Raw genomic sequence first — 24,800 nt, forward strand, 5'->3', positions numbered from 1 at the left:
AGCTCATCGCATTTTCCTTACAATTCATTCTTCTTCCCAGATCATCATTCCTACACTTAGGCATATTTATAAACCTCAACACAGATAATTTTAATAGAACCAATAATTCTCCAAATCAAATAATTGTAAAATTAATCTTAATCCTAAGGAATTCTTCCTCTACCTAATTCCCTCATGTACTATACATATAAATAATCCCCTTTTCCCCGTACCTGGATAAATAAGAACTTGGGCAGAACCTCCTCCTCTCTTTCCTTAAACAGTAACTGGAACTAGGGCAGAACCTCCACTTCTCTCCTTAAACAAGGACCGAAACTAGGGCAGAATCTTCTCCTCAAGATTCCTCTTTCTCTCACTCCTCTTTTTCTCTCTCTCTCTCTCTCTCTAAAATTTTTCACCCTTCACAGTTATAATTTTTCACCCCCCATGCCTCCTATTTATAGGCAATCTGGGTTACCCGGAACGGCCCGTACTGATTTCGGAACGGCCCGTTCCGGAACCTTCAAATCTGTGCAAATTTTTCAACTGGAACGGCCCGTTCTAAAACCAGAACGGCCCGTTCTCAATCTCAGCAGAACGGCCCGTTCTCCCCTTGAAACGGCCCGTGCTCCTTGTTGGAACGGCCCGTTCTAGGCCCGTTCCCAACCTAAAATTTCAGTATCCTTTTATTGCTTGGAACGGCCCGTTCCAACTTTGGAACAGCCCGTTCCAAGTTACCCATTTACCCCTCAAACTTAAATAAAATTGCATAAATGCCATTAATATTTACAAAAATACCCCTAAAACTTAATAAATTTACGAAAAGACTCAATAATAATATTAAAATAATAGGGTGTTACATGTTACATTAATAAATTTATTAAAATTAAAAAAATTATAATTTCTCACGAATAAATCCGTGGGAAATTTCCCACGGATATATCCGTGGGTAAAATTACCCACAGATAAATCCGTGGGAAAATCCGTCGAAAAGTTACCCACGAATAAAAAATCGTCGGTAAATATTTCAGACGAGCAATTTACCGACGGATTAGTTTCCGTCGGTAATCCGTCGAAAATGCACTATTACCCACAGATTTTTGGCATTTCCCACGGATTCTGGCCGTCTGTAATAGCGAAATTTCTTGTAGTGTCTCTATAAGAGCTGATTATGTGAAAAAGAATTATATCTCTTTATTAAATAAAAAATTGTAGATTTTTAAATATATTATTTTATAAAAGGAAATAAAACACTAAATTTTAATATTATTAATGAAATTAAATATGGTAATTTTTATTTTAATGTTAATATTGTAGGATATTTGTAATATTAATATATAGGTTTATATAAATGGATAGTTCGACCACTAGGGTTAGCCTAGTAGTTAGGTGGGGAGGGGTTGAGGTAATTAGAAACATGAGGACCTAGATTCAATCCTTATTTCTATCATCTTTGTAATCTTTCCTATCTTTACAAAAAAAAATGGATAGTTCAGATGATAATTCTTAAACACAAATAAAGATATTTGATATATCTCGATAAATTCCTAGAAAAATATATTAGATTAAGATTTTAAAATATTTTTTTATAAAAGTTTTTATGATATTTAATCAAGATTTTTAAATAATATAAAAAAATGTAAAAATATATAATCAAGACAATTATGATCTTTTAAAAATGGTAATCAAATTTGGTCATATTCATTTAAAGTTTTTTTTTTTTCTATCACAGTAAATTTTGTGTGACTTTAATGAAAATTATAAATACCATACCTTTTCAATAAACCCACCCAAACGCATGAGACCTTTCAACTCTTTCATTCCTTTCTTTTTGCTGTTGCTATACTTTTATTCCTCTCATCAGAATTTTTCTCTCTTAAAGGTAATACAAATGCTGGTACAATACTTGTGTACCTTTTTCAACGGATTCTCTTCTACTCTCTTACAATCAACTAATAAACCTCACTCTCTTTATATATAAGAGGTATAATAATATCGGTGTAATTTTTATTAAATATTATACCATTCAATAACTTTTATATTAAATATGAATTTTATAAATCTATCAGTTAGATTGAAAATTTTTTACTCTTAAATTATATATACAAAATTTTATATTAATTCAAGATGATTTGATATTTCCTTCTTATAAAAACAAAATTAACGTAATATATACATTTCAAAATATATTAAAATATAAACACTTTGATTATTTTCGAGTTATTGTTCAATTTTAACAAAATTTGATATAAACATATAAAATGATATTAAATTTCAATCTAACAGTTGAATTTATAAAATTTATATTTAATATAAAATTATTAAACGGTATAATACGTAGTAAAAATTATATCAGTATTATTATAACCCTCCTTTTATATATATATATATAGCTTTTTTATTTGTAATCGTTAAAAATATGATAATTAATGTTCGTTTTTTCTATAATTTTGATCGCTATACAGGGACGGAGTCAGGATTTCAATACTGGGGGGCCGAGAATAAATAATATATAATTTATAATAAATGAAAATTAAAGTATCAAAAGCATATTATCTGACAAAACTAGATAATAATTAACATAATTTAATAAAAATTATTTCTCATATTTACATTTGATAAATATATCGAACATATTGCAAGATCAAGTTATTCAAGTATGTACCTTTATTTCTTAAGTTGTGCCCGTCGTTGTTTCATGAAGTAAAAATCATCAATTATCATATCAGTTGTAAATCTTCGTGCAATCTCCTTCTCAATATAAACAATCATGTAGTCAGTAAGAAAACCATCTTCCATCTTGCTGCGCAAACTTGTTTTTATAATCTTCATAGCTGAAAAAGCACGTTCTGTAGTTGCTGTTGACACGGGCAGAGTAAGAACAAGTCGTATCAATCGATCAATTAAAGGATAAACATTTGATTTGCCAACCTCTACTAGTTTTTGACATAATTCACCAAGAGTTGACAAATTATGAAATTTGGGATCCTTTGGCACATCAAACTCATAATGTTGCAATTCATATTCCATATGAATCATTTCTTGGTCAGAAAAATCTGAAGAGTAAAATTTCTTAGCTAGACTACAAATATCACAAGCATTAAATGATTTGAATGCATCTTTAGGATCCAAAGCTACACTCAACATAAGAAGTTCAGTTGATTGCTCGCTGAATCTACTATTCAATTCTTTCAATTGATAATCTATCGCTGCAGTAAATATATCTACACGATAATGATGCTCAACTGTCACAGAATCCTTTTTAAGCCGAGTTCGAATTATGTCAGAGTAAGTAGCACTCATATCAGGAATTGGTACACCTCGGCTATTGCAAAAAGAGTTAACATTTTCTAAAAGAGAATCCCAACCAAAATCCCTTAACTTTTGAATTAGTGACTTTGTGCTAGAAACCAAACACATAGCATTCACAATGTCTTGATTCTTTTGCTGCAAAGCTTGACAAAGCTTGTCTGTGATTCCCATAATTTCTTTCATAACATGTAAAATGAAAACAAATTCAAAAGACATCAATACTCTGAAAGCATAAGTAGCATCACCTCGTTGAGAGCCAGTTCCATTAACCACCAAATCTTCAAGAACTGAAGTAGTTGCATTAAACATGCGTAGAAGGCTACATATTGAATTGAAATGAGAACTCCATCTAGTATCTCCAGGTCTTTGTAGTGTGCCAATTTGATTAGCTCCCCTCCCAGTTTCAATCTCATCATTTGCAACCAAACGTGCAATTTCAGTCTCATAAGCATCATGTAACTCATCATTGCGTTTGCAAGAAGAACACACAACATTAACAATCCTACTCAAGTTTTGAAAAAAAGCATGAACATCACTTGAATCTTTAGATGCAGCAACAAGAGCTAATTGTAACTGATGAGCCAAACAATGTACATAATATGCATAAGGACATTCTTGAAGAATAAGAGCTTGCAAACCATTCCACTCTCCACGCATATTACTAGCTCCATCATATCCTTGGCCTCTAATATTTTCAATGTTGAGATTATGATTAGACAATACTAAACAGATTTCTTGCTTAAGAGTGGATGATGTAGTATCTTTCACATGTACTAAATCCAAGAAGCGCTCTTTAACAAATCCATTCTTATCAACAAATCTAATAACAATAGCCATTTGTTCTCTCTTAGATTCATCTCGAGCTTCATCAATAATCAAACAAAATTTTGCATCACCAATCTCTTCTCGAATTTCATTTTGCACCCTTCTAGCAAAAACATTTAAAATTTCTTTTTGAATAGTAGGTGAAGTGTATTTTGCATTTTGAGGAGCATTCTCCAAGACAACTTGATCTACTTCGTTATTATAAGAAGCTAAGAGTTTAATCATTTCAAGAAAGTTACCTCGATTTGTTGACCACAAACTCTCATCACGTCCTCTAAAAGCACAAGCTTGAAATGTCAACCATTTAACCACATCGATGGATACTTTAAGACACAACCGATTGCTTAGAATTTGCTGTGAAGTTTGCTTGTTCAACACTTTATCAATGTGGCATGATTGATTCTTGAAATCTTCTAAACATCTAAGAGCAGCATTGTGAACAGAATTAATATTTTTCCCCATGTGAGATAAAAATGCACAATCTTTTCCATTATTCACTTTCTTCCAATTTCTAAATCCTGCCGAAGTGAATGGACTTGGTTTTTTAGAAAATAAAAAACATGGAAAACAATAGGCAGCATCTTTTTCCGGTGAATATTCTAACCAAGAAAACATTCTAAACCAATGAGCTTGAAATCGGCGAGGATGATCTTCAAGACCTGAAAGTGGATACAAATCCATTAAAAATTGATATGGTCCAAACTTCACATACGCCCTACGAATATCATCTTGTTGATTAATAGGATAGTTCCAAATTTGTAAACGTTTTCCAGGATCGCGAATCAAGGTACCACTCTCAATTGTTTCTTGTTCAGTCCTCAAAGCTTTGGGAGGAGGTGGCTGTTGCTCATCAACTTCAGCAACATCATCAACATTTGTATCTAAATTTGAAATTGGTGTATTAGACAGTGTTTCTTCATCATCTCTCTCTTTTCTTTTGAAAAATGATTCAATAGTTGTCTTCCTCATCTTCATTGAACCTAAAAGAATTTAAAACTATAAAAATCATACGAAATAGGCAACAACACTAACACAGTAACACTCTTAACAAATTCTAATTAAATTGAGGGGAAAAGGGTTTTCAGCATAATAGCAAAGGGGAAAATATTAAAACAATTAAAAGAAAACATTCATTAAAATATTAGTAACAAAAAAGAAGTGTTAATTTACCTTTTGAAGAACTAAAATAAAAAGAGAGATTGAAGACGCAAGGAGCCAAGGAGAGATTGAAGAACCAATGATGCGGTGCAGGTGTTGTTATGAAATAAGAATCAATGACGAATTGATGATTATTGATTGACGTGGTGCAAGCTGTGAATTGTGATGCTAACTAGTCAATAGTCACTACCCAATCTTATTCCTATTGCCAGTGTTACTTGAGAATTGAGAAGGCAAGAATTGGAATGATCAAATGAGGCGCTACATTTTTTTAAAAAAAAAAAAATTCCAAAGTGATACCACATAGCAGGCCGTACTAGAAGTCCAAAAGTTGAATAAAAAAATAAATTTGGGTTATTCATTTAATTATACATATGAGTTTATATTAAAAATAGGGGGTGCCAATGTGCCATATAGTAATATATATGTATATAAAAAAAAATTAAAATTGTTGGGGGGGCCGTGGCACCCGTAGGTCCCCCCTTGGCTCCGTCCTTATACATATTTGTTTGTTTATATGGATCAAAAGTGCTCGATAAAAAAACTTCGTTGGAGTGGCCATATTATTATTATTATTATTATTATTATTATTATTATTATTATTATTATTATTATTATTATTTATGGGAATTACATGCTGCTGGAGGTATTTTTTTCTTTGTATGATTTTTTTTATGAGTTTTTATGTGTTTGTATGATGTATGATGAGACGCATTGTAAAAAATCATCCAACTTATAAATATCGTATGAGTTAGCTTTAGTTATATGATTTTTTTCTTCTTAATGTTTCTTTGCTTTCCTTATCACAATATAATATATATATATATATATATATATATATATATATATATATATATATATATATATATATTTGATAATATTACTTTTAAATATCAATTTTAATATTATTTTTTTGTGTTGTAAAAAAAAAAGATTTTATTCATGTTTTCTTTTTCTTGTGAAATTGAGTTTTTTTATTAATATAAAAATTATCCATGTGAAATAACTAATTTCTTACATATATTGCATTAATAATTTAAATGAAAGATTCACAAGAAAATGACAAAGAAAAGGTAATGAAAAAGAAAACAGTGAATCTTGAATAACCATGAAGAATACCAATGAGTTGTTGTACTTCTTGGTGGATGTTATAAATAGTGGATTGTGTGATGCTAATGGGTTGCTTAGTAAACAAAATGAAGAAAGTGTTATACTACATTGTCTCAATGCCAAAAATAAATCCCCTAATACTTAATATCATTATTTGATCATAATGACATAGTTTTAAAATCAATATAACAAGATGTCAACATTTATGTGTAACAACTCTAATTTTAGGTGAGACCCAATTACAAAGATGATCACCATTAGTGGTGAAGTACGAAAAGATTACTTGAAGGTAAATTTAGTTCATAATCTTTTATATCAAAATTTTAATCTAATATATATCACGGCTTGAACAATTTTTGGACAGTGAAGTGAAGCGTCTTTTGGACTAAACCTTTCATGGGAGTGAATTACATCATTGGCGTTACTTTGGCTTTTAAATGTGTTTTATATGTATATAATGTGTAACATCAACTGCTCCTTGAATAGTTGAATTATATGAATTTTTAGTCCCTGAATTTGGAGTTTGTCTCTCTCTCTCTCTGTTTATACATTCAGTTTTTGCTGAAATACCTGATAAGTTGTGGTTTTTTTTGGGTGGAATAAGTTTTTTATTTTTTGGAGTCATTTATTCACTTATAGGTTCATGATTTCTGCATATTATATTAGTGTTATAAATTATAATTATTATATATTAGTGTCATAATTATTATAGTGAGTTTTCTTGGAGTTGTCATATGCTGTTTACTATTAGTTACAAGTTCACTTGATTTGAGGCTGCACAACGAAGGTTGATGCCATTGTTGTACATTTGATGATATGACGCTTGTCTTGTAAGTTGCGAATCTCATTTTTCTTTTTAATTGTTGAATATCACACAACCCAAATTAAAAAGTTAAAAACTCGTGGCATTTGGAAGAGAGCTTATTTGAGCTTATGGAAGTGGTATATAACCTTCCTAAAAGTTCTTTTTACTTTTTAGTATATTTTTGTAAGCTTCACAGAGAAGCTTATCAAAGTAAGCTTTTTTTTAGATTATTCCAGTAAGTTTCACAATCAAACTTATGAATAAGCCCTATTTTGATTTGAATTTGTTGAATAAGTGCTTAGTTAATCTGGTTACCCAAAACATGTCCTTAATGGATAAAACACTTGACTCAAACACACAATTGAAAGTTCAGCAGTTTATTCCATCTAATTGAAAATGTCATTTAAATATGTATCATACAAGTCAAGACAATTCAGGTATTGTGCTAGTGTGATCTAGATTACACCACACTTGGTATAAGTGGATTATACTGTTTTTTATAACATATGACTTGTAATAATATCCACTGCCACTTTCTTGAATTAGCCTTTAGTCCTGTATTTGAAATTTGCTTGGCTCGTGCTATGTTTTAGTAGTGCTAGTTTGTTGGCAGGCTTGAGATTTCAATTTTAGTGTTAATCTACTTCATTGTTTTTTATTGTCAGCACAAAAATGGAGTCAGGGGATTTGTACCAAAGAAAAGAGGTGTCAGGACATTTTCCTGAGTATGGAGCAATCTTCATGTCAAATAGAAGTACTTTTAAAGAATGTTTGGAGAAGAGATTGCTTGGACTACCAGGTCCTTTCTCTAGTTTTGTTAGATGTGTTAAGGCAGGAATGATTTTGTTTCTATTTGAATTTGAAGAAAGAAAACTTTATGGGGTTTTTGAAGCAATATCAGATGGTGGCATGGACATTGTTCCTCATGCATATATTTCATCAGGAAGGAAGTTCCCTGCACAGGTAGTAATTTTTGCTTTCATATTTTATTTGCCTTATTCCAACACATTCCCCCAAATTTGGCATACATTGTTTTTTCTATCTGCAGGCATAACCGGTTGTTTCTATAAATTTGAATTTCATTGTTTAATTTGAGAAAAATCGAGAGTTTATTTGTTCTTTGTACTGACCAGGTTAAATTTACCACAATCTGGCACTGTGACCCTCTATTTGAAGATGAGTTTCGTGATGCTATTCGAGATAATTACTTCAACTCTTACAAATTCAACTTTGGTCTGTCTAAGGATCAAGTATGCTCTTTTCCACCTTTTGTTTGCTCATTTATACTCCATTTTTTCTTGATCTACAAGTGTATACAGGTGTTTGATGGGTAATGATGTGTAGTATACTCTAATGATGACGCCATTGTTAGTTAACATTAGGCCTTATAATCTGTTAGAATAGGTAATTAGTTTGGTTGTTATACACTTAGGCAAAAGATGATAGGGGGAAGTTAGTTAGTTGGTGAGAATTAGTTTTGGGTGACAGAAACTAGGCTCTTGAATTCCTGGGTGTTCATTCAATTGTTGTACATTTTTCCCATCATTGCTATGTTGTCACTATAGTTGATGCTGTTGAGTAAATTAGAGATAATGCAGCAACCTGATTGTATCAAAATGATCATTTACCAACTTGTCACACGTGGCCTTGGGGAGTAATGTCCTTCACCTTGAAGACAAGGAGAGTGTTTGGGGGGGGGGGGGGGTAATTATTAGGATGACCTTGTTGCTGTTAGTTATGTATTGTCTGGTTAGACATGTGTATATGTGTGGTAATTCCCCTGGTGCACAACAAGTAGTATAAGAGTCGATGGTCTGATCAGGTGACCGGCCCGACGAGTTAGGCTTAAATCCACTATTCTAAGATGGTATCAGATCTATCCTAGATTCTTAAAAAAGGGTCACCTACCATTCATTGATACATGCACCATGGGTATGAGGGGGTGTATTCAAGTCCCGCCAATCCTAGATCATTAAAAAAAGGGTCACCTACCATTTATCCACGTATCAAGCCCAATAGTACTGGACGTGAGGGGAGTGTATTGGGAAAAACTCAAGTCCCACATCGACTAGAGATTAGGCAATTAAATAGTATATAAGTGAAAAGCAACCCTCACCTTACAAGCCAGTTTTGTAAGGTTGAGTTAGGCTTAAATCTACTATTCTAAGAGTGAGCTCTGTGGGCTACCATCCACCTACCATTCATTGATACATGCACCATGGGCATGAGGGGGTGTATTCAAGTCCCGCCAATCCTAGATCATTAAAAAAAGGGTCACCTACCATTTATCCACGTACCAAGCCCAATAGTGCTGGACGTGAGGGGGGTGTATTGAGAAAAACTCAAGTCCCACATCGACTAGAGATTAGGCAATTAAATAGTATATAAGTGGAAAGCAACCCTCACCTTACAAGCCGGTTTTGTAAGGTTGAGTTAGGCTTAAATCCACTATTCTAAGAGTGAGCTCTGTGGGCCACCATACGATAATACTTGTAGTTTCCCCTGCAGAGGAAGACCTTGTTGTTGTTAGTTATGTATTGTCAGGTTAGACATGTGTATATGTGTGGTAACCCCTCCTGGTGAGTATTGGGAAAAATTCAAGTCCCACATCGACTAGAGATTAGGATGCAAGTAAAGTCCCACATCGTTCAAAAGCAAAACCGTGAGGGTTTGGGCCTAAAGCAGATAATATCTCACCAATGTGGAGACACGTTTATATGTGTGACCCTCGATGCACAACAGCCACAAATCACACGAACTTGTGGCATTATTACAGAAGGAAGGAAACTCCCATATTTCTGCAAAAGAATCTCAAGATTATATACCGTTGTCTTCATCGGATCATTCTGACTCTGAAGAAGAGGGGGTTGATTTCAGCGAGTGTTCGGTTGTGAAACAGATAGAGTCTTCTATCCCTATACCACAATTTGCGCATGGAAATATCTTGAGTAATAAAAGATATAACAAGAAGAAAATGGAGCACTCGTTTGCTTCCACACATGGTAGTCCAAGCTACAGATTAGATGACTCTAGCAATGTTGCTCTTCCCTTGTCAGATACATGCAACTCCAAGTCCAAGGGTATGTACTTTGATAAATCAAAAGAAAGATCTAGTGTGTTTTCACGCTTAAATTTTTCTTCAAAGCATGTTGCTTCAAAAAATCAGAATGATGGCAGTGGGGAATTGGCAAATGATATGTCAATAGTAAAGCATCAAAATCATAAAGAATGTAAAAAGAAGAAAAAGGTTACACGACAGAAGCAAAAAATTGGAGATTGTAATACGAATAAAAGAACTAGTGTCTTCTTGCGCTTGACGGGTCCAGACAGACGCAGTTGTTCAACCAGTACATTGCATGATATAACTGAAGGAGGGAACTAGTGAGTGGAAGAAGGGAAAGGAGAAAGGTAATTTGCAGAATGGAAATATCATTGCATGGTGAATAAATTTTTGAACCAATCCTAGGAAGTTCTGGCTTCAGAATATGATGTGGAAGAAGACGGCTTGAGTGAAAACTCGTTGAAATCCTGGGCAGATTGTGCCAGATACATGAAAATTGGATGAATATGGTGGGAAAAACAGATTTCCTTTAACAAGCAAATGAAGTTCGTAAAGTGGACAAGAAACTTCTTGTATAGTTTTGTGCTTCAGTACCAAACTTCTAGCTGTTTTCACTAAATGATTGTTTAGTAGCAGGTCTGGCTACATCATAACACAGAAGTTGGAACTTTGCGACCAGGTAAAAGATAATATACATGATGGACTTTTTTGTTATTAAAATATTTCAAACGGGATTTATATGCATAATAAATTTTTAGTGTTATTTTTATTATTATGTTATATTGCTAGCAGAACATGCCTAAAAAAGTTATAATTGGTCTGAATCTCATAGTTTAGTATAGAAATGAGTTGAGTTGGATTGGGTAAAAGACCAGGCTTGATTTTATGAAAAAATCAAGTTAGTTTGTGTTTCAAAGCAAATTTTACCAAGATTAGTTGATGAAAAGGGTGGAATGTAGTGAAATGAAGTGGAATCATTAAATGTTTCACTATTTGGATTGTTTGAAATAGGATGAAATGGAATGGAACATGATGGAATGAATTTCATCCAATTCCAAGTAAAATCTTGTTTTTCCCCCCTCTTTAATTTGGGATGAATGAAATGAATGGAAAGATGCTTACGCATGTTCATCATCCAAAAAATAAAATAAAATGTTAATATTATAGGGGGCTTGTAAATGTAGCTTTAAGCACGTGATTTGTATGAGCTTGTATTGACATTTATATTACTCAAGTCTATTTTTTAAAAAATGAATTAGGTTTAACTTTGTAGCACCAGAGTTTTTTTAAATATATTAAAAGAATCATAACAAATTTAATTTGGATATTCACTGAGTTGATAAACTTCCAGAAATCTTGGGTGTTTTAATCGATCATGAAGCATGTACTCATGTTGTATTATTTATTAAACGTGTTCATTGCATGCTAGCTATCCCAGTAATACAAGTCAACAAAGGCAGTTGATGGCTTAAGCTTTTGTTTATTTTATTTTATATTTTTTAGTGTTAAACAAAGATGAACAAACCAAAACAGAGGAAAAATTTACATCTTCAAGTACTCCATGACTGATGGTGCAACTCAACGAGGAAGATCTAACTCTAACAATATAGTATCAGAGTTTGGAACCAGTGTTCCCAAATAATCTGCACCAACATTATCTTTCAGAGTATGTCTAAGTTGAATATTCCCAAGGTTTAGCCATATACTCTTTAATGTTATCCATAATAGGTGCATACCTACGAAACTCTAGCAATAATATATAATATAAAATAATATATCCAAAGGTTAATATATCATCTGCCTCTCCTTCAATTCATCCAAACATAGGGTAAACTAGAATTCAAATAACAATATCATATAATAGGTTAAACTCAGGTGAAAAATAATTACAATATGAAACGCAATTAATACCTATGATTTGTGAATTTCTGATTCTTTTTAATTTTGATGGTCAACTATTAATACTATAAGATTTTTTTATTAAAAAATAATCTTTTAAAATTCTAATTTAATACATCTTACAAAAATCTTAAAAGATATTACATTTTTACAAAGTTTTCTAAAATCTATAAAACTTTTTCATGTTAAAATAGTCTTTCAGAATTTTAATCTAACACATCCTTTTAGTGAATTAAGTTTTTTAAGTTTTATTTCTATACTAAACTATGAGATTCAGACCAATTATAACTTTTTTAGGCATGTTCTGCTAGCAATATAACATAATAATAACAATAACACAAAAAATCTATTATGCATATAAATCCCGTTCGAAATATTTTAATAACAAAAAAGTCCATCATGTATATTATCTTTTACTTGGTCGCAAAGTTCCAACTTCTGTGTTATGATGTAGCCAGACCTGCTAGTAAACAATCATTTAGTGAAAACAGCTAGAAGTTTGGTACTCAAGCACAAAACTATACAAGAAGTTTCTTGTCCACTTTACGAACTTCATTTGCTTGTTAAAGGAAATCTGTTTTTACCACCATATTCATCCAATTTTCATGTATCTGGCACAATCTACCCAGGATTTCAACGAGTTTTCACTCAAGCCGTCTTCTTCCACATCATATTCTGAAGCCAGAACTTCCTAGGATTGGTTCAAAAATTTATTCACCGTGCAATGATATTTCCATTCTGCAAATTACCTTTCTCCTTTCCCTTCTTCTTCCACTCACTAGTTCCCTCCTTCAGTTATATCATGCAATGTACTGGTTGAACAACTGCGTCTGTCTGGACCCGTCAAGCGCAAGAAGACACTAGTTCTTTTATTCGTATTACAATCTCCAATTTTTTGCTTCTGTCTTGTAACCTTTTTCTTCTTTTTACATTCTTTATGATTTCGATGCTTTACTATTGACATATCATTTGCCAATTCCCCACTGCCACCATTCTGATTTTTTGAAGCAACATGCTTTGAAGAAAAATTTAAGCGTGAAAACACACTAGATCTTTCTTTTGATTTATCAGAGTACATACCCTTGGACTTGGAGTTGCATGTATCTGACAAGGGAAGAGCAGCATTGCTAGAGTCATCTAATCTGTAGCTTGGACTACCATGTGTGGAAGCAAACGAGTGCTCCATTTTCTTCTTGTTATATCTTTTATTACTCAAGATATTTCCATGCGCAAATTGTGGTACAGGGATAGAAGACTCTATCTGTTTCACAACTGAACACTCACTGAAATCAACACCCTCTTCTTCAGAGTCAGAATGATCCGATGAAGACAACGGTATATAATCTTGAGATTCTTTGGCAGAAATATGGGAGTTTCCTTCCTTCTGTTGTAATGCAACAAGTTCGTGTGATTTGTGGCTAGTAGCTGAGTGAGCACCAGATCCCTCTGGACGATGGAAGCCAGGATGTTCAGGATCATAAGCATTATCAGAAAAATGGATGCTTTCAGATACTCTGCAAGAAACAGAAGACAAAGAAAACCTTTCCGCCTCTGGCCCTGAAATAACTGAAGTGTCATGATCCATGTTTGGCTTCCTTTTGGAGATTTGGATCCCAGTAAACCTTTCATTCTTTAGTCCAGCTTCTATAGACTTGTAATCATGTATTCTTATCTTCCTTTTCTTCTTCTGATGTAGAGACTTTGGGATTTCAAGTTTCTTTGAATTAAATAAGCACAGGAGACTCTGAATCTGGCATTAAAACAATCAGAACCATAAACTATATATTATGCAGGTTATATAATAGAAATTTAATCAGAAACTACAATGAAATGATATTTTATTAATCAAGACCCTAATTGCCAATCTGTACCACTATGATAGCAGAATGAGCAAGGGCAAAATCTACAATGATAACTGAATGAACTCCCAAGGAATTTAAGAGCTTAGTCTTCCCAATCTAAAACTATTTCTCACCAATTTTCTTCCACTAGCATCTTCTTCCTCTATCCATACTATCCTAACTAATTACCTTTTATAAGGCTACTCTCATGTCTAACCTGACAATACATAACTAACAGCAACAAGGTCATCCTAATAATTACCCCCCCCCCCCCCAAACACTCTCCTTTTCTTCAAGGTGAAGGACATTACTCCCCAAGGCCACGTGTGACAAGTTGGTAAATGATCATTTTGATACAATCAGGTTGCTGCATTATCTCTAATTTACTCAACAGCATCAACTATAGTGACAACATAGCAATGATGGGAAAAATGTACAACAATTGAATGAACACCCAGGAATTCAAGAGCCTAGTTTCTGTCACCCAAAACTAATTCTCACCAACTAACTAACTTCCCCCTATCATCTTTTGCCTAAGTGTATAACAACCAAACTAATTACCTATTCTAACAGATTATAAGGCCTAATGTTAACTAACAATGGCGTCATCATTAGAGTATACTACACATCATTACCCATCAAACACCTGTATACACTTGTAGATCAAGAAAAAATGGAGTATAAATGAGCAAACAAAAGGTGGAAAAGAGCATACTTGATCCTTAGACAGACCAAAGTTGAATTTGTAAGAGTTGAAGTAATTATCTCGAATAGCATCACGAAACTCATCTTCAAATAGAGGGTCACAGTGCCAGATTGTGGTAAATTTAACCTGGTCAGTACAAAGAACAAATAAACTCTCGATTTTTCTCAAATTAAACAATGAAATTCAAATTTATAGAAACAACCGGTTATGCCTGCAGATAGAAAAAACAATGTATGCCAAATTTGGGGGAATGTGTTGGAATAAGGCAAATAAAATATGAAAGCAAAAATTACTACCTGTGCAGGGAACTTCCTTCCTGATGAAATATATGCATGAGGAACAATGTCCATGCCACCATCTGATATTGCTTCAAAAACCCCATAAAGTTTTCTTTCTTCAAATTCAAATAGAAACAAAATCATTCCTGCCTTAACACATCTAACAAAACTAGAGAAAGGACCTGGTAGTCCAAGCAATCTCTTCTCCAAACATTCTTTAAAAGTACTTCTATTTGACATGAAGATTGCTCCATACTCAGGAAAATGTCCTGACACCTCTTTTCTTTGGTACAAATCCCCTGACTCCATTTTTGTGCTGACAATAAAAAACAATGAAGTAGATTAACACTAAAATTGAAATCTCAAGCCTGCCAACAAACTAGCACTACTAAAACATAGCACGAGCCAAGCAAATTTCAAATACAGGACTAAAGGCTAATTCAAGAAAGTGGCAGTGGATATTATTACAAGTCATATGTTATAAAAAACAGTATAATCCACTTATACCAAGTGTGGTGTAATCTAGATCACACTAGCACAATACCTGAATTGTCTTGACTTGTATGATACATATTTAAATGACATTTTCAATTAGATGGAATAAACTGCTGAACTTTCAATTGTGTGTTTGAGTCAAGTGTTTTATCCATTAAGGACATGTTTTGGGTAACCAGATTAACTAAGCACTTATTCAACAAATTCAAATCAAAATAGGGCTTATTCATAAGTTTGATTGTGAAACTTACTGGAATAATCTAAAAAAAAGCTTACTTTGATAAGCTTCTCTGTGAAGCTTACAAAAATATACTAAAAAGTAAAAAGAACTTTTAGGAAGGTTATATACCACTTCCATAAGCTCAAATAAGCTCTCTTCCAAATGCCACGAGTTTTTAACTTTTTAATTTGGGTTGTGTGATATTCAACAATTAAAAAGAAAAATGAGATTCGCAACTTACAAGACAAGCGTCATATCATCAAATGTACAACAATGGCATCAACCTTCGTTGTGCAGCCTCAAATCAAGTGAACTTGTAACTAATAGTAAACAGCATATGACAACTCCAAGAAAACTCACTATAATAATTATGACACTAATATATAATAATTATAATTTATAACACTAATATAATATGCAGAAATCATGAACCTATAAGTGAATAAATGACTCCAAAAAATAAAAAACTTATTCCACCCAAAAAAAACCACAACTTATCAGGTATTTCAGCAAAAACTGAATGTATAAACAGAGAGAGAGAGAGACAAACTCCAAATTCAGGGACTAAAAATTCATATAATTCAACTATTCAAGGAGCAGTTGATGTTACACATTATATACATATAAAACACATTTAAAAGCCAAAGTAACGCCAACGTATCAAAAATCGTAAACTAATCTAATTTGAAGCCCTGATTGTATAAAAATAATTTATAATTTATATCAAATACCAAAAATAATAATAATAATAATAATAAAAAGGACATAATCAACAACCAACCACAGATTACACGTCACAAACACAACGGCATAACAATAAAATAATTTTAATTCAACCAAGATAGTATCCGCCAGTCCGTAACCACACCATGGCTACAATCTTGGGTTTGCGAGCAAACACCACTTCACGCGCGAAAATGAAGCACTAACCATGAAGAGAAAACAGCGACTCGTAAGTCGTAACACCTCACCAAGAACAGTGGGAAGAACCAAGCAAGCTACCTGCAATGCAAGTCACATTCAACAAGTTTGAAAGAAATGAAAAGATGACCGCAAATTTTGGAGAGCGCGATGGAGACTTGTTTGTTACCTTCGTTTTACTGTTGTTTACTCTTCCGCTGGTTTTCTTGCGTTTTCCCACTCACATCAGAGTTCAGACTTCAGAGGTTGCGACGTGGCAGTTAAATGCGTGTGGTGGTGCTTCAAATGCCTACATAATAGCCATGCCTCTCCAAAGGGAACTGCTATCATACGCACGATAATCGAAGGGTTTGGTACCTCAAATTATATGAATAAATAAATTTTAAAAACTAAAATTAAAATAACATAAATTTTAGATCAAAAATTTGTAGAAGATGAATCAATCAAAAAGACTAATTCAAAAAAAATAATTAAAAAGTTAATTTTCATAACAAATTTTATTTATATGTGATAGAATTAAAAAATTAAAAACAAAAAATATAATAATATTATAAAAATATTAAAATAAGAAAAAAAATAAATAAATAATATAATTGAAAAACTAATTTATACTATAAATTAAAAAAATTAACTCTAAAAAAAATTAAAACATATTAACAAAATATTAATATTAAATTATTTAATTATAATAGATGCTATATTAAGATAAAATTTAAAAAATATAAAAATAATTTAAAGATATAAAAACTTTTATAAAGATAAATTATTAAAAATAATAAATTAAAATAAAAATAAAACAAGTAATTACAATAAATTAAAAAATATATATTCGACTGTTCCGGTATCCTATGAGTACCATAGAGTTTTCCTAATATTAATAGGTTGTTTTCAATATTCTCAATTTTAGCTTAATTTTGTAAAAATGAAAAATTAGACGCCTTTTTCATAAATAAATTTTAAAAAATAAAAATACATAAAATTAAATTAAAAATAAATTTACATCAATAAATTACATGCAAACCATTATATTAATTACATCAATAAATTTACACACAAATTTTAAGATGGTAAAAAAAACCTCTAGATTTCACGATATTTAACAGGTTACTGTTAAATATCATGTTTGCTGCTCGGTCAATTTCAGACAAAAATTATTGCGTTGGTAAAGGTCTATCAGACTACCTGTTCCTCATCACAACTTGGACTGCACCAGTAAGTCTAAGAATAAGAGGGTCAATGTTACATGGCCTAAAAGAATCATCCCCATCATTACCATCAACTCTAAGATTCAGAGTTGGGGGGTAACAACAGAGACAATGACTCTTGTTTAGTATATTCAGCAGCTTATTGAGTTGATTCGTTCTCCACCATGTCATCATTTGCTCGTCTGTTAGTTCTTCTTCCGTACGAACAACCTCTTCCTCCTCGTCACTATCTATGACATAATTCACTCATCTACGAGACATTTCTGATAAAATATAAAGCAAAATTAAATTTTATTACTATTATTTATGTTTGTCACATTTTTAATATTTAGTAAAATTGTCAATTTTTTAATATTGAAATAAATACACATATTCAACAAAATACGAACATTTAATATATTCAATTATAAATTTTTTTTCAAATTTAAAATTTAAACTATATAATTATCATATTTCACATTTTTTATTTTAATAATTATTTCAAAATTTACAAATTATTATCTATACATAGTTTAAACTAATATTAATTTTTTTCTTAATATTACAATATATAATAAAATTTAAACAATAAAAATTTTAAACTTACTTGATATATCTATTTTTTAACCTGCATAATAACAAACAAAATCAATCTAAAATATAATTAAATAAATATTAAATTTTATAGTACAAAATTTAAGTACTTACAACAAGAAGAAAAATTGAAACCAAGTTTGCAATGAAAGAGGAGAACACCATCTAAATTTATAAAGGGAAACCATGGAGAAGAATGAGAGAACGGGGACAAATCGTGCAAGAAAAAACCTTATGTGAAAGGATGGTTCATCAAAACTCAAGGACCCCTGATGGAGGCCCATGGGCCAAGGGCCCAATCACTAGGGCCATGGTTAAGAGAATGAATGAATAATGGGCCAATAATCAAGATAAGCCCATAGTGCTCTTTATTTGGGTTGTACACTAAAGCCCATGTAGAATAGGATTAGCCCATTGGGCTTGTAATTCTTGTTTGTGGCCTTGTATTTTGGTCATTTAGCATAGGATTTTGGGCCTTGTAGTTTTTAGCCATTTTAGAATTAGGTTTAGTTAAGCACATATGCCACCTCATTTACATGTAATTTAGTTTGCATTTAGATGGCATTTGACCCATGTGACCGGCCAAGGGAGTGGTGCACATGGCATGACTCAAATGCCACTCAAATGCACACCAAATCACATGCACATGAGCCTAGCACATGGCCGGGCCCCAAAATTTGAATTTGAATTCAAATTTTAATGCCTAAGGTTAACTTAAACCATGCCATGGTTTATTTTAACCTTAGGTTAAGGATAGCTTGTCATACACACTTTCTAGGTCTATATATTCCTTATGGCTGTGACTTGTAATCACTTTGAGAATTTGAATGAGAATTTCTTCTTCATTAAGATCTAAATTCTCTCTAGCCGAAGTCACCAAGGAGAATTCCTTCTCCTCATCACCTTGAGTTATCCTATTTGTAGTTCTAGGCCGTGAGCTTCTTCTTCCTAAGAAGCTTAGTTCACCTTGAACCTTATTTCACTCCTTCTTGGGCGAATCCAAACCTTAAACCACCTCAAGGAAAATTCAAGAAGAAGTGTTCCGGATTCTCATGGAGTTTAGGCAATCCAAGACTCCATCAAGTGGTATTAGAGCCTGGTTCTCCTAAGATAAGTTCACTAATCCTTTTCGGTGAATTCATCTTCTTTGTCTACATCAATTTGCTTACATGTCTAGAGTATTTTGCTACCTAGATCTAATTTTTGTTCCATCAAATTGATAGATCTAGTTTCATTTTCCGAAAAATTTCATTTGGTTCATATTTTGCTTCATATGAATCATGATTCAAATGTGCCTTAGGTTTCATGTGCTTGTACGTTTTATATTTATTTGAGTCTTCTTGATTTTGAATTTTATTCGGTCACATGATCTATTTGATTATTTAATTTTTGAATCTATTCGGTTTTGTCTTTAGAGTTATGTTGAGTCCTTACATGTCTAATATTTCCTAGCATATGCTTGTTGATCCGAAAATTGTGTGATGTATGTTATGAATTCTGTTTTTGACCGAATTTAAATTTTGCTTTGGTGCTTTTAATTTTGAATCATTTGAGTTCATGAATTACTATTAGATCATTAGTAATTCTCTTATAGTGTTAGGCTTCCATTATGTCATTTGGTCATCAAAAATTTTCTTGAAATTCTAGAAATATTTTTGTCTATAATGTGTTGATAGTTGCTGGAAATTTGAATTCAAATTTGAATCTCAAATCTGAACATCATTTGTCTAGACCGTGGCACATGGAGTGAACATTTTGAAACAAAAAAAAAGCATGACAGGTTTTATGTCACCTTAAGGCAATTTGCATTACATTTAGCAATTAAAATTTCAAATTGCCAAAACCGATGTGCCTAGGATAGTCACTTGGCCGAAAATGTTATTTGAATTTCAAAAGAAGAAAAAGGCAATTCCTAAGAATATACAAAAGTGATTAAAAAAAAAAGAAGAAAAAAACAAATCTAAAAGAAATTTCAAAGAACAATTCGTTTGAAAAAAAAAGAGCCAAAAGGAGTTTGAATTCTTTTAAAGCATTCGGTTTGATTGAATTGGTGGCTGAAAAAATTTGAGCAACTATTATTTTTAATCTACATTGAGTCATTTTAGTTTTATTCATCTATTATAGAACCAATCATAGGAAAATTCTTTTGAGTGCTTACTATTTCTTTTGTATACCTTTAATTATAACTTGTCTATTTGATTGGCCTCTTTGAGTTGAAATTCTTTGGTATGTTATACTTCATCTTTGGAACTCTAAGTGAGGAACAATATGTGGACTAACCATTCTTAATAGAAGTCAGTACTACAAGGGTCATCAAAAGGATACTAAGGAAGATGTGTGGAAGCATTCATACTTGGTGGTTTATTGGCTAGATTTCTTAAACACTTCAAATACCACCTTAAACACTTGGAAAGGTTGCTGCCAAATCAAATTTGGAGCTGAGAAACATACTGGACAGACTTGGTCCAACAAAGAAATTTTGAGAAAACTGTAAAAATTATGGAAAATAAAGTTTAGAGACCGAATTAGAGATGGAAATTTTCTATCACAAATTTATGTCACAAAATCCGTCGCCAAATCAGTCTCTAACTCGATGGCTATTTTCTTTTGAACTTTAAAGCCACCTTGATTCAATTTGTATCTTGTTCTTGATTCAATTTTTTGTAAACGACTTTTGAGAGTGTCTTAGGTACACAACCATCTCTCCCTAGTGTTCTTAGGCTTGCGTTAGGCTTGGTGGAAGTGGTCCTTGAAGGTCATTGGTACTTACTAAGCTTCCACCTTAGGAATTTATTTAGGTAGATTTAAACTTTACAATTGCTTACTTTGAATCTCTTTTTTTTCGACTAGATAATCTTCACATGTCATTAAGAAAATCATTTTCATAAACAAATGTTTTTGGCAAGGATTAACTACAAGGGGATTAGTAATTTTTACCAGAAGAGGCTTGATTATTAAGTGGCTCTTAATAGCTCAGCTTTCTCCAAGGTTCAATTTGTATACTTAGTCCTCCAAGTACTTAGTCTAAGCCTTTCAAAATTTCTTTTCGAAAATCTTTTATTAAAAAAAAACTTTTGCCTATAATGAAAATTTTATCCCCTCACCAAAGTGATAGTGATTCAAATGCCTACAAAGATGTTTCTAAAATAGCACATGAATTGAAATCACTAAAACTTTGGAAAGAGCAAGAAGTCAATCAAAAAGCTAAATAAAGAATTGAAAGAGAGGCTCAACTTGCTATTTAAAGGAATAAATTACAATATTAAAGTAAAAGGAAGAAAATCTACACCACAAGCATCGAAGTAGGAGTAGAAGTTCCCAATCCCATAGTTCTATCTTAGGGGTACCCATGCATGAAGAAAGCCTACAATTAGGTGATCATTATCAACCCCCTCCTAAAAGGTCTCATAAGGAACCCAAGATTAGGGAATCTAAAGTGGATCTCCCTTATTTTCATCGCAAAGATGGTGTTGAGGTTTACCTAGACTGGGAAATAAAGGTAGAGCAAAACTTTGCTTACCACCAAGTAAGTGAAGAGAGAAAAATGTCTCTTGCCACCTTGAGCTTCCAAAGCTACACCATGTATTTGTGGACATCCCTTGTTAGGGATAGCCATCTCCATAATGATCCTCCAATTCAATATTGGAATGAATTGAGGAGTGCATTAAGAAGGAGACACATACCATTTTACTATACTAGGGAGCTTATGAACAAGCTCCAGAGGCTCCAACAAAGACACATGAGTGTTAAAGAGTATAGAAAAACCATGGAGCTATATATGATGAGGGCTGGGATAATGGAAGAAGAAAACCTTACCATTGCTAGGTTCTTAAGTAGTCTTAATTTGAAAATAAGAGATAAGGTGGAGCTTTTAATAGAGATTTGAATGAGTTGGTTCAACTTTGTATCAAGGTTGAACAACAAATTTTAAGAAAAACTTTCAAGAAAGAAAACTCCTACTCATCTCTTTATTACAAAAAGGAACACAAGAGGGAGATAAATTTTTTTGAAAATAAACCTTCTTTTGATTCCTCCAAGAACCTAGACAAGGGTAAAGAAAAAGAAAAAGAAAAAGAAAAATACACCTCACACACTAGTACCAAGTCTAGTGAGATAAAATGTTTTAAATGTCTTAGGAGAGGCCACATTACTTCTCAATGCCCTAACAAAAAAAGTCATGATCTTAAGGGGACAAGACATTTATAGTAGTCAAGATGAGGCTACCACTTCTCCATCTTCAAGCGAGGATGAAGAATAAACAAGTAAGAGAAAAATGTGAGGTCACTTATCCTTATGATGGGGAGATTCTTATGGTAAGAAGACTCCTTAGTAATAAACCTAGTGACACTAACTCACAAAGGGAGAACATTTTTCATACAAGGTGTAGTATTGCTAATAAAGTTTGTCCTCTCATTGTGGATAGTGGTTTATGGTGCAACTTTTGTAGCACTAGGATGGTTGAAAAGTTGGGATTAACTGCCACACCTCATCCAAAATCTTATTAACTTCATTGGCTCAATGATGATGGTGATATGGTAGTTAACCAACAAGTGGAGGTTGAGTTTTCCATTGGGAACTACAAAGACAAATACATGTGATGTAGTTCCCATGGAAGCTTGTCATATCTTATTAGGAAGGCCATGGCAATTTGATAAACAAACAACTCATGATGGCCTTACTAATAAAATAACCTTCACACATAAGGGTAAGAAATTTGTACTTCATCCTCTTTCACCTTCACAAGTGGTTGAGGATCAAGTACAAATGAAGGCCAAACGAAAAAAAGAAAAAAAAAGTAAAAAAAAAAGTAAAAAAAAAAAACACCTAAAAATTAGAAGTAGTGAGGATTCTAGAAAGTCTAGTGTTCCCTCTCTAGAGATAGTTCAACAAGGAGAAAATTTTGAAACACAATCTTTAAGGAAATCCCTCTTGATTGAACCATCTTCATATGTCCTCATCTGTAGAGGAACACTCACATGCACTGCCACAAGTTCTTTGTCTACTTCTCTACCTTTTGAAATACAAAATCTTTTAGTTGAATTTGATAACGTATTCCCTAGTGAAGGACCAATTGGCCTCCCACCTTTTAGGGGTATAGAACATCAAATAAATTTTGTTCCAGGAGCTAGTCTACAAAATAGACCAACTTTTAGAACAAATCCACAAGAGACAAAAGAGATAGAGAAGCAAGTACAAGATTTGTTGGATAAGGGTTGGGTCCAAAAGAGCTTAAGTCCTTATGTTGTGCCTGTTTTATTGGTGCAAAAAAAAGATAGAAAATGGAGGATGTGTTGTGACTGTAGAGCCATCAACAACATCACCATAAAATATAGGCACCCAATTCCTAGGCTTGATGACATGCTTGATGAATTGCATGGTTCATCCATATATTTCTAAAATTGATCTTAAAAGTGGATATCACCAAATTCAAATTAAAGAAGGTGATGAGTGGAAAACTATTTTTAAGACCAAGTTTGAATTATATGAATGGTTAGTGATGTCTTTTGGCCTTACTAATGCACCAAGTATATTCATGAGGCTAATGAATCATGTTCTTAGGGATTGCATAGATAGATTTGTAGTTATTTATTTTGATGATATTTTAATCTATAGCAAAAGCCTAAGTGAACATTTGGAAAACTTAAGGAAAGTTTTGCTAGTCCTCAGGAATAATCACTTGTTTGCCAATGTAGACAAGTGCACCTTTTGTGTGGATAATGTTATTTTTCTTAGGTTTGTAGTGAGTAAAAATGGGGAACATGTGGACCCCGAGAAAATCAAAGCCATTCAAGAATGGCCTATTCCTACTAATGTTAGTGAAGTTAGGAGCTTCCATGGATTGACAAGCTTTTATAGACGATTTGTTCCTAACTTCTCAACATTAGGTTCACCACTCAATGAGTTAGTGAAGAAGGATGTGGTCTTGCATTGGCAAGAAAAACATAACTTATCCTTTCAAGAGCTTAAGCAAAAGCTCACCCAAGAACCTATTCTAGCTTTGCCTAATTTTAATAAAACTTTTGAGCTAGAATGTGATGCTTCAAGTATTGGCATAGGAGTTGTATTGTTACAAGGTGGTCACCCCATAGCTTATTTTAATGAAAAACTTCATGGGGTTGCCTTGAACTATCCAACCTATGATAAAGAGTTTTATGCTTTAGTTCGGACCCTTCAAACTTGGGAACATTATCTTGTTACCAAGGAATTTGTTATTCATAGTGATCATGAATCACTAAAATATTTGAGGGGTCAAGGTAAATTAAATAAAAGACATGCAAAATGGGTTGAGTTTCTAGAACAATTTCCTTATGTCATCAAATACAAGAAATGCCCTACAAATGTAATGGCTGATGCTTTGTCATGAAGACATATTTTATTAAATACCCTTGGATCACAAATTCTAGGATTTGAT

General features: G+C 32.6%; 3 protein-coding genes across 7 annotated transcripts; 1 reads left to right on the forward strand and 2 right to left on the reverse strand.

Moving 5' to 3' along the window:
- Positions 1-2,646: 2,646 nt before the first annotated feature.
- On the reverse strand, positions 2,647-5,689 carry LOC145952422 (uncharacterized). The gene is made up of 2 exons (XM_083064785.1): positions 5,287-5,689; positions 2,647-5,096 (listed from the first exon to the last, which is right to left on the reverse strand). The coding sequence occupies exon 2, from the start codon at positions 5,089-5,091 to the stop codon at positions 2,647-2,649; it is 2,445 nt and encodes an 814-aa protein (XP_082920911.1). The 5' UTR covers positions 5,092-5,096; positions 5,287-5,689.
- Positions 5,690-6,498: 809 nt separating this feature from the next.
- LOC145952606 (B2 protein-like) lies at positions 6,499-8,857 on the forward strand. Of its 2 annotated transcripts, XM_083065350.1 has the most exons (3): positions 6,499-7,988; positions 8,091-8,152; positions 8,323-8,857. In XM_083065350.1, exons 1-3 carry the CDS (start codon positions 7,862-7,864, stop codon positions 8,521-8,523), a joined length of 390 nt encoding a protein of 129 aa, XP_082921476.1. In that variant the 5' UTR covers positions 6,499-7,861; the 3' UTR covers positions 8,524-8,857. The 2 variants fall into 2 exon arrangements, with proteins under 2 accessions (XP_082921476.1, XP_082921475.1); XM_083065349.1 differs by having other exon boundaries at positions 6,721-8,152.
- A 3,616-nt stretch (positions 8,858-12,473) lies between these two features.
- On the reverse strand, positions 12,474-16,954 carry LOC145952605 (uncharacterized). 4 transcript variants are annotated; one of them, XM_083065348.1, is made up of 6 exons: positions 16,780-16,954; positions 16,620-16,691; positions 15,157-15,290; positions 14,993-15,054; positions 14,706-14,822; positions 12,474-13,899 (listed from the first exon to the last, which is right to left on the reverse strand). In XM_083065348.1, exons 3-6 carry the CDS (start codon positions 15,281-15,283, stop codon positions 12,928-12,930), a joined length of 1,278 nt encoding a protein of 425 aa, XP_082921474.1. In that variant the 5' UTR covers positions 15,284-15,290; positions 16,620-16,691; positions 16,780-16,954; the 3' UTR covers positions 12,474-12,927. The 4 variants fall into 4 exon arrangements, with proteins under 4 accessions (XP_082921474.1, XP_082921473.1, XP_082921471.1 ...); XM_083065347.1 differs by having other exon boundaries at positions 12,474-13,893; positions 14,993-15,290; XM_083065345.1 differs by having other exon boundaries at positions 14,993-15,290; positions 16,780-16,953.
- Between the last annotated feature and the right edge of the window lie 7,846 nt (positions 16,955-24,800).

This window comes from Cajanus cajan, chromosome 10 (genome assembly GCF_000230855.2).
Source record: "Cajanus cajan strain Asha chromosome 10, NIPB_CcT2T_4, whole genome shotgun sequence".
Taxonomy (NCBI): Eukaryota; Viridiplantae; Streptophyta; class Magnoliopsida; order Fabales; family Fabaceae; genus Cajanus; species Cajanus cajan.

Coding starts and splice junctions, on each gene's coding strand:
- LOC145952606 (XM_083065349.1), top strand. CDS start 7,862: ATGGAGTCAGGGGATTTGTACCAAAGAAAAGAGGTGTCAGGACATTTT. Junction 8,153..8,322: donor GAAGGAAGTTCCCTGCACAG/GTAGTAATTTTT, acceptor TGTACTGACCAG/GTTAAATTTACCACAATCTG.
- LOC145952422 (XM_083064785.1), bottom strand. CDS start 5,091: ATGAAGATGAGGAAGACAACTATTGAATCATTTTTCAAAAGAAAAGAG.
- LOC145952605 (XM_083065345.1), bottom strand. CDS start 15,283: ATGGAGTCAGGGGATTTGTACCAAAGAAAAGAGGTGTCAGGACATTTT. Junction 14,823..14,992: donor GAAGGAAGTTCCCTGCACAG/GTAGTAATTTTT, acceptor TGTACTGACCAG/GTTAAATTTACCACAATCTG. Junction 13,900..14,705: donor TTGGTCTGTCTAAGGATCAA/GTATGCTCTTTT, acceptor TTTTAATGCCAG/ATTCAGAGTCTCCTGTGCTT.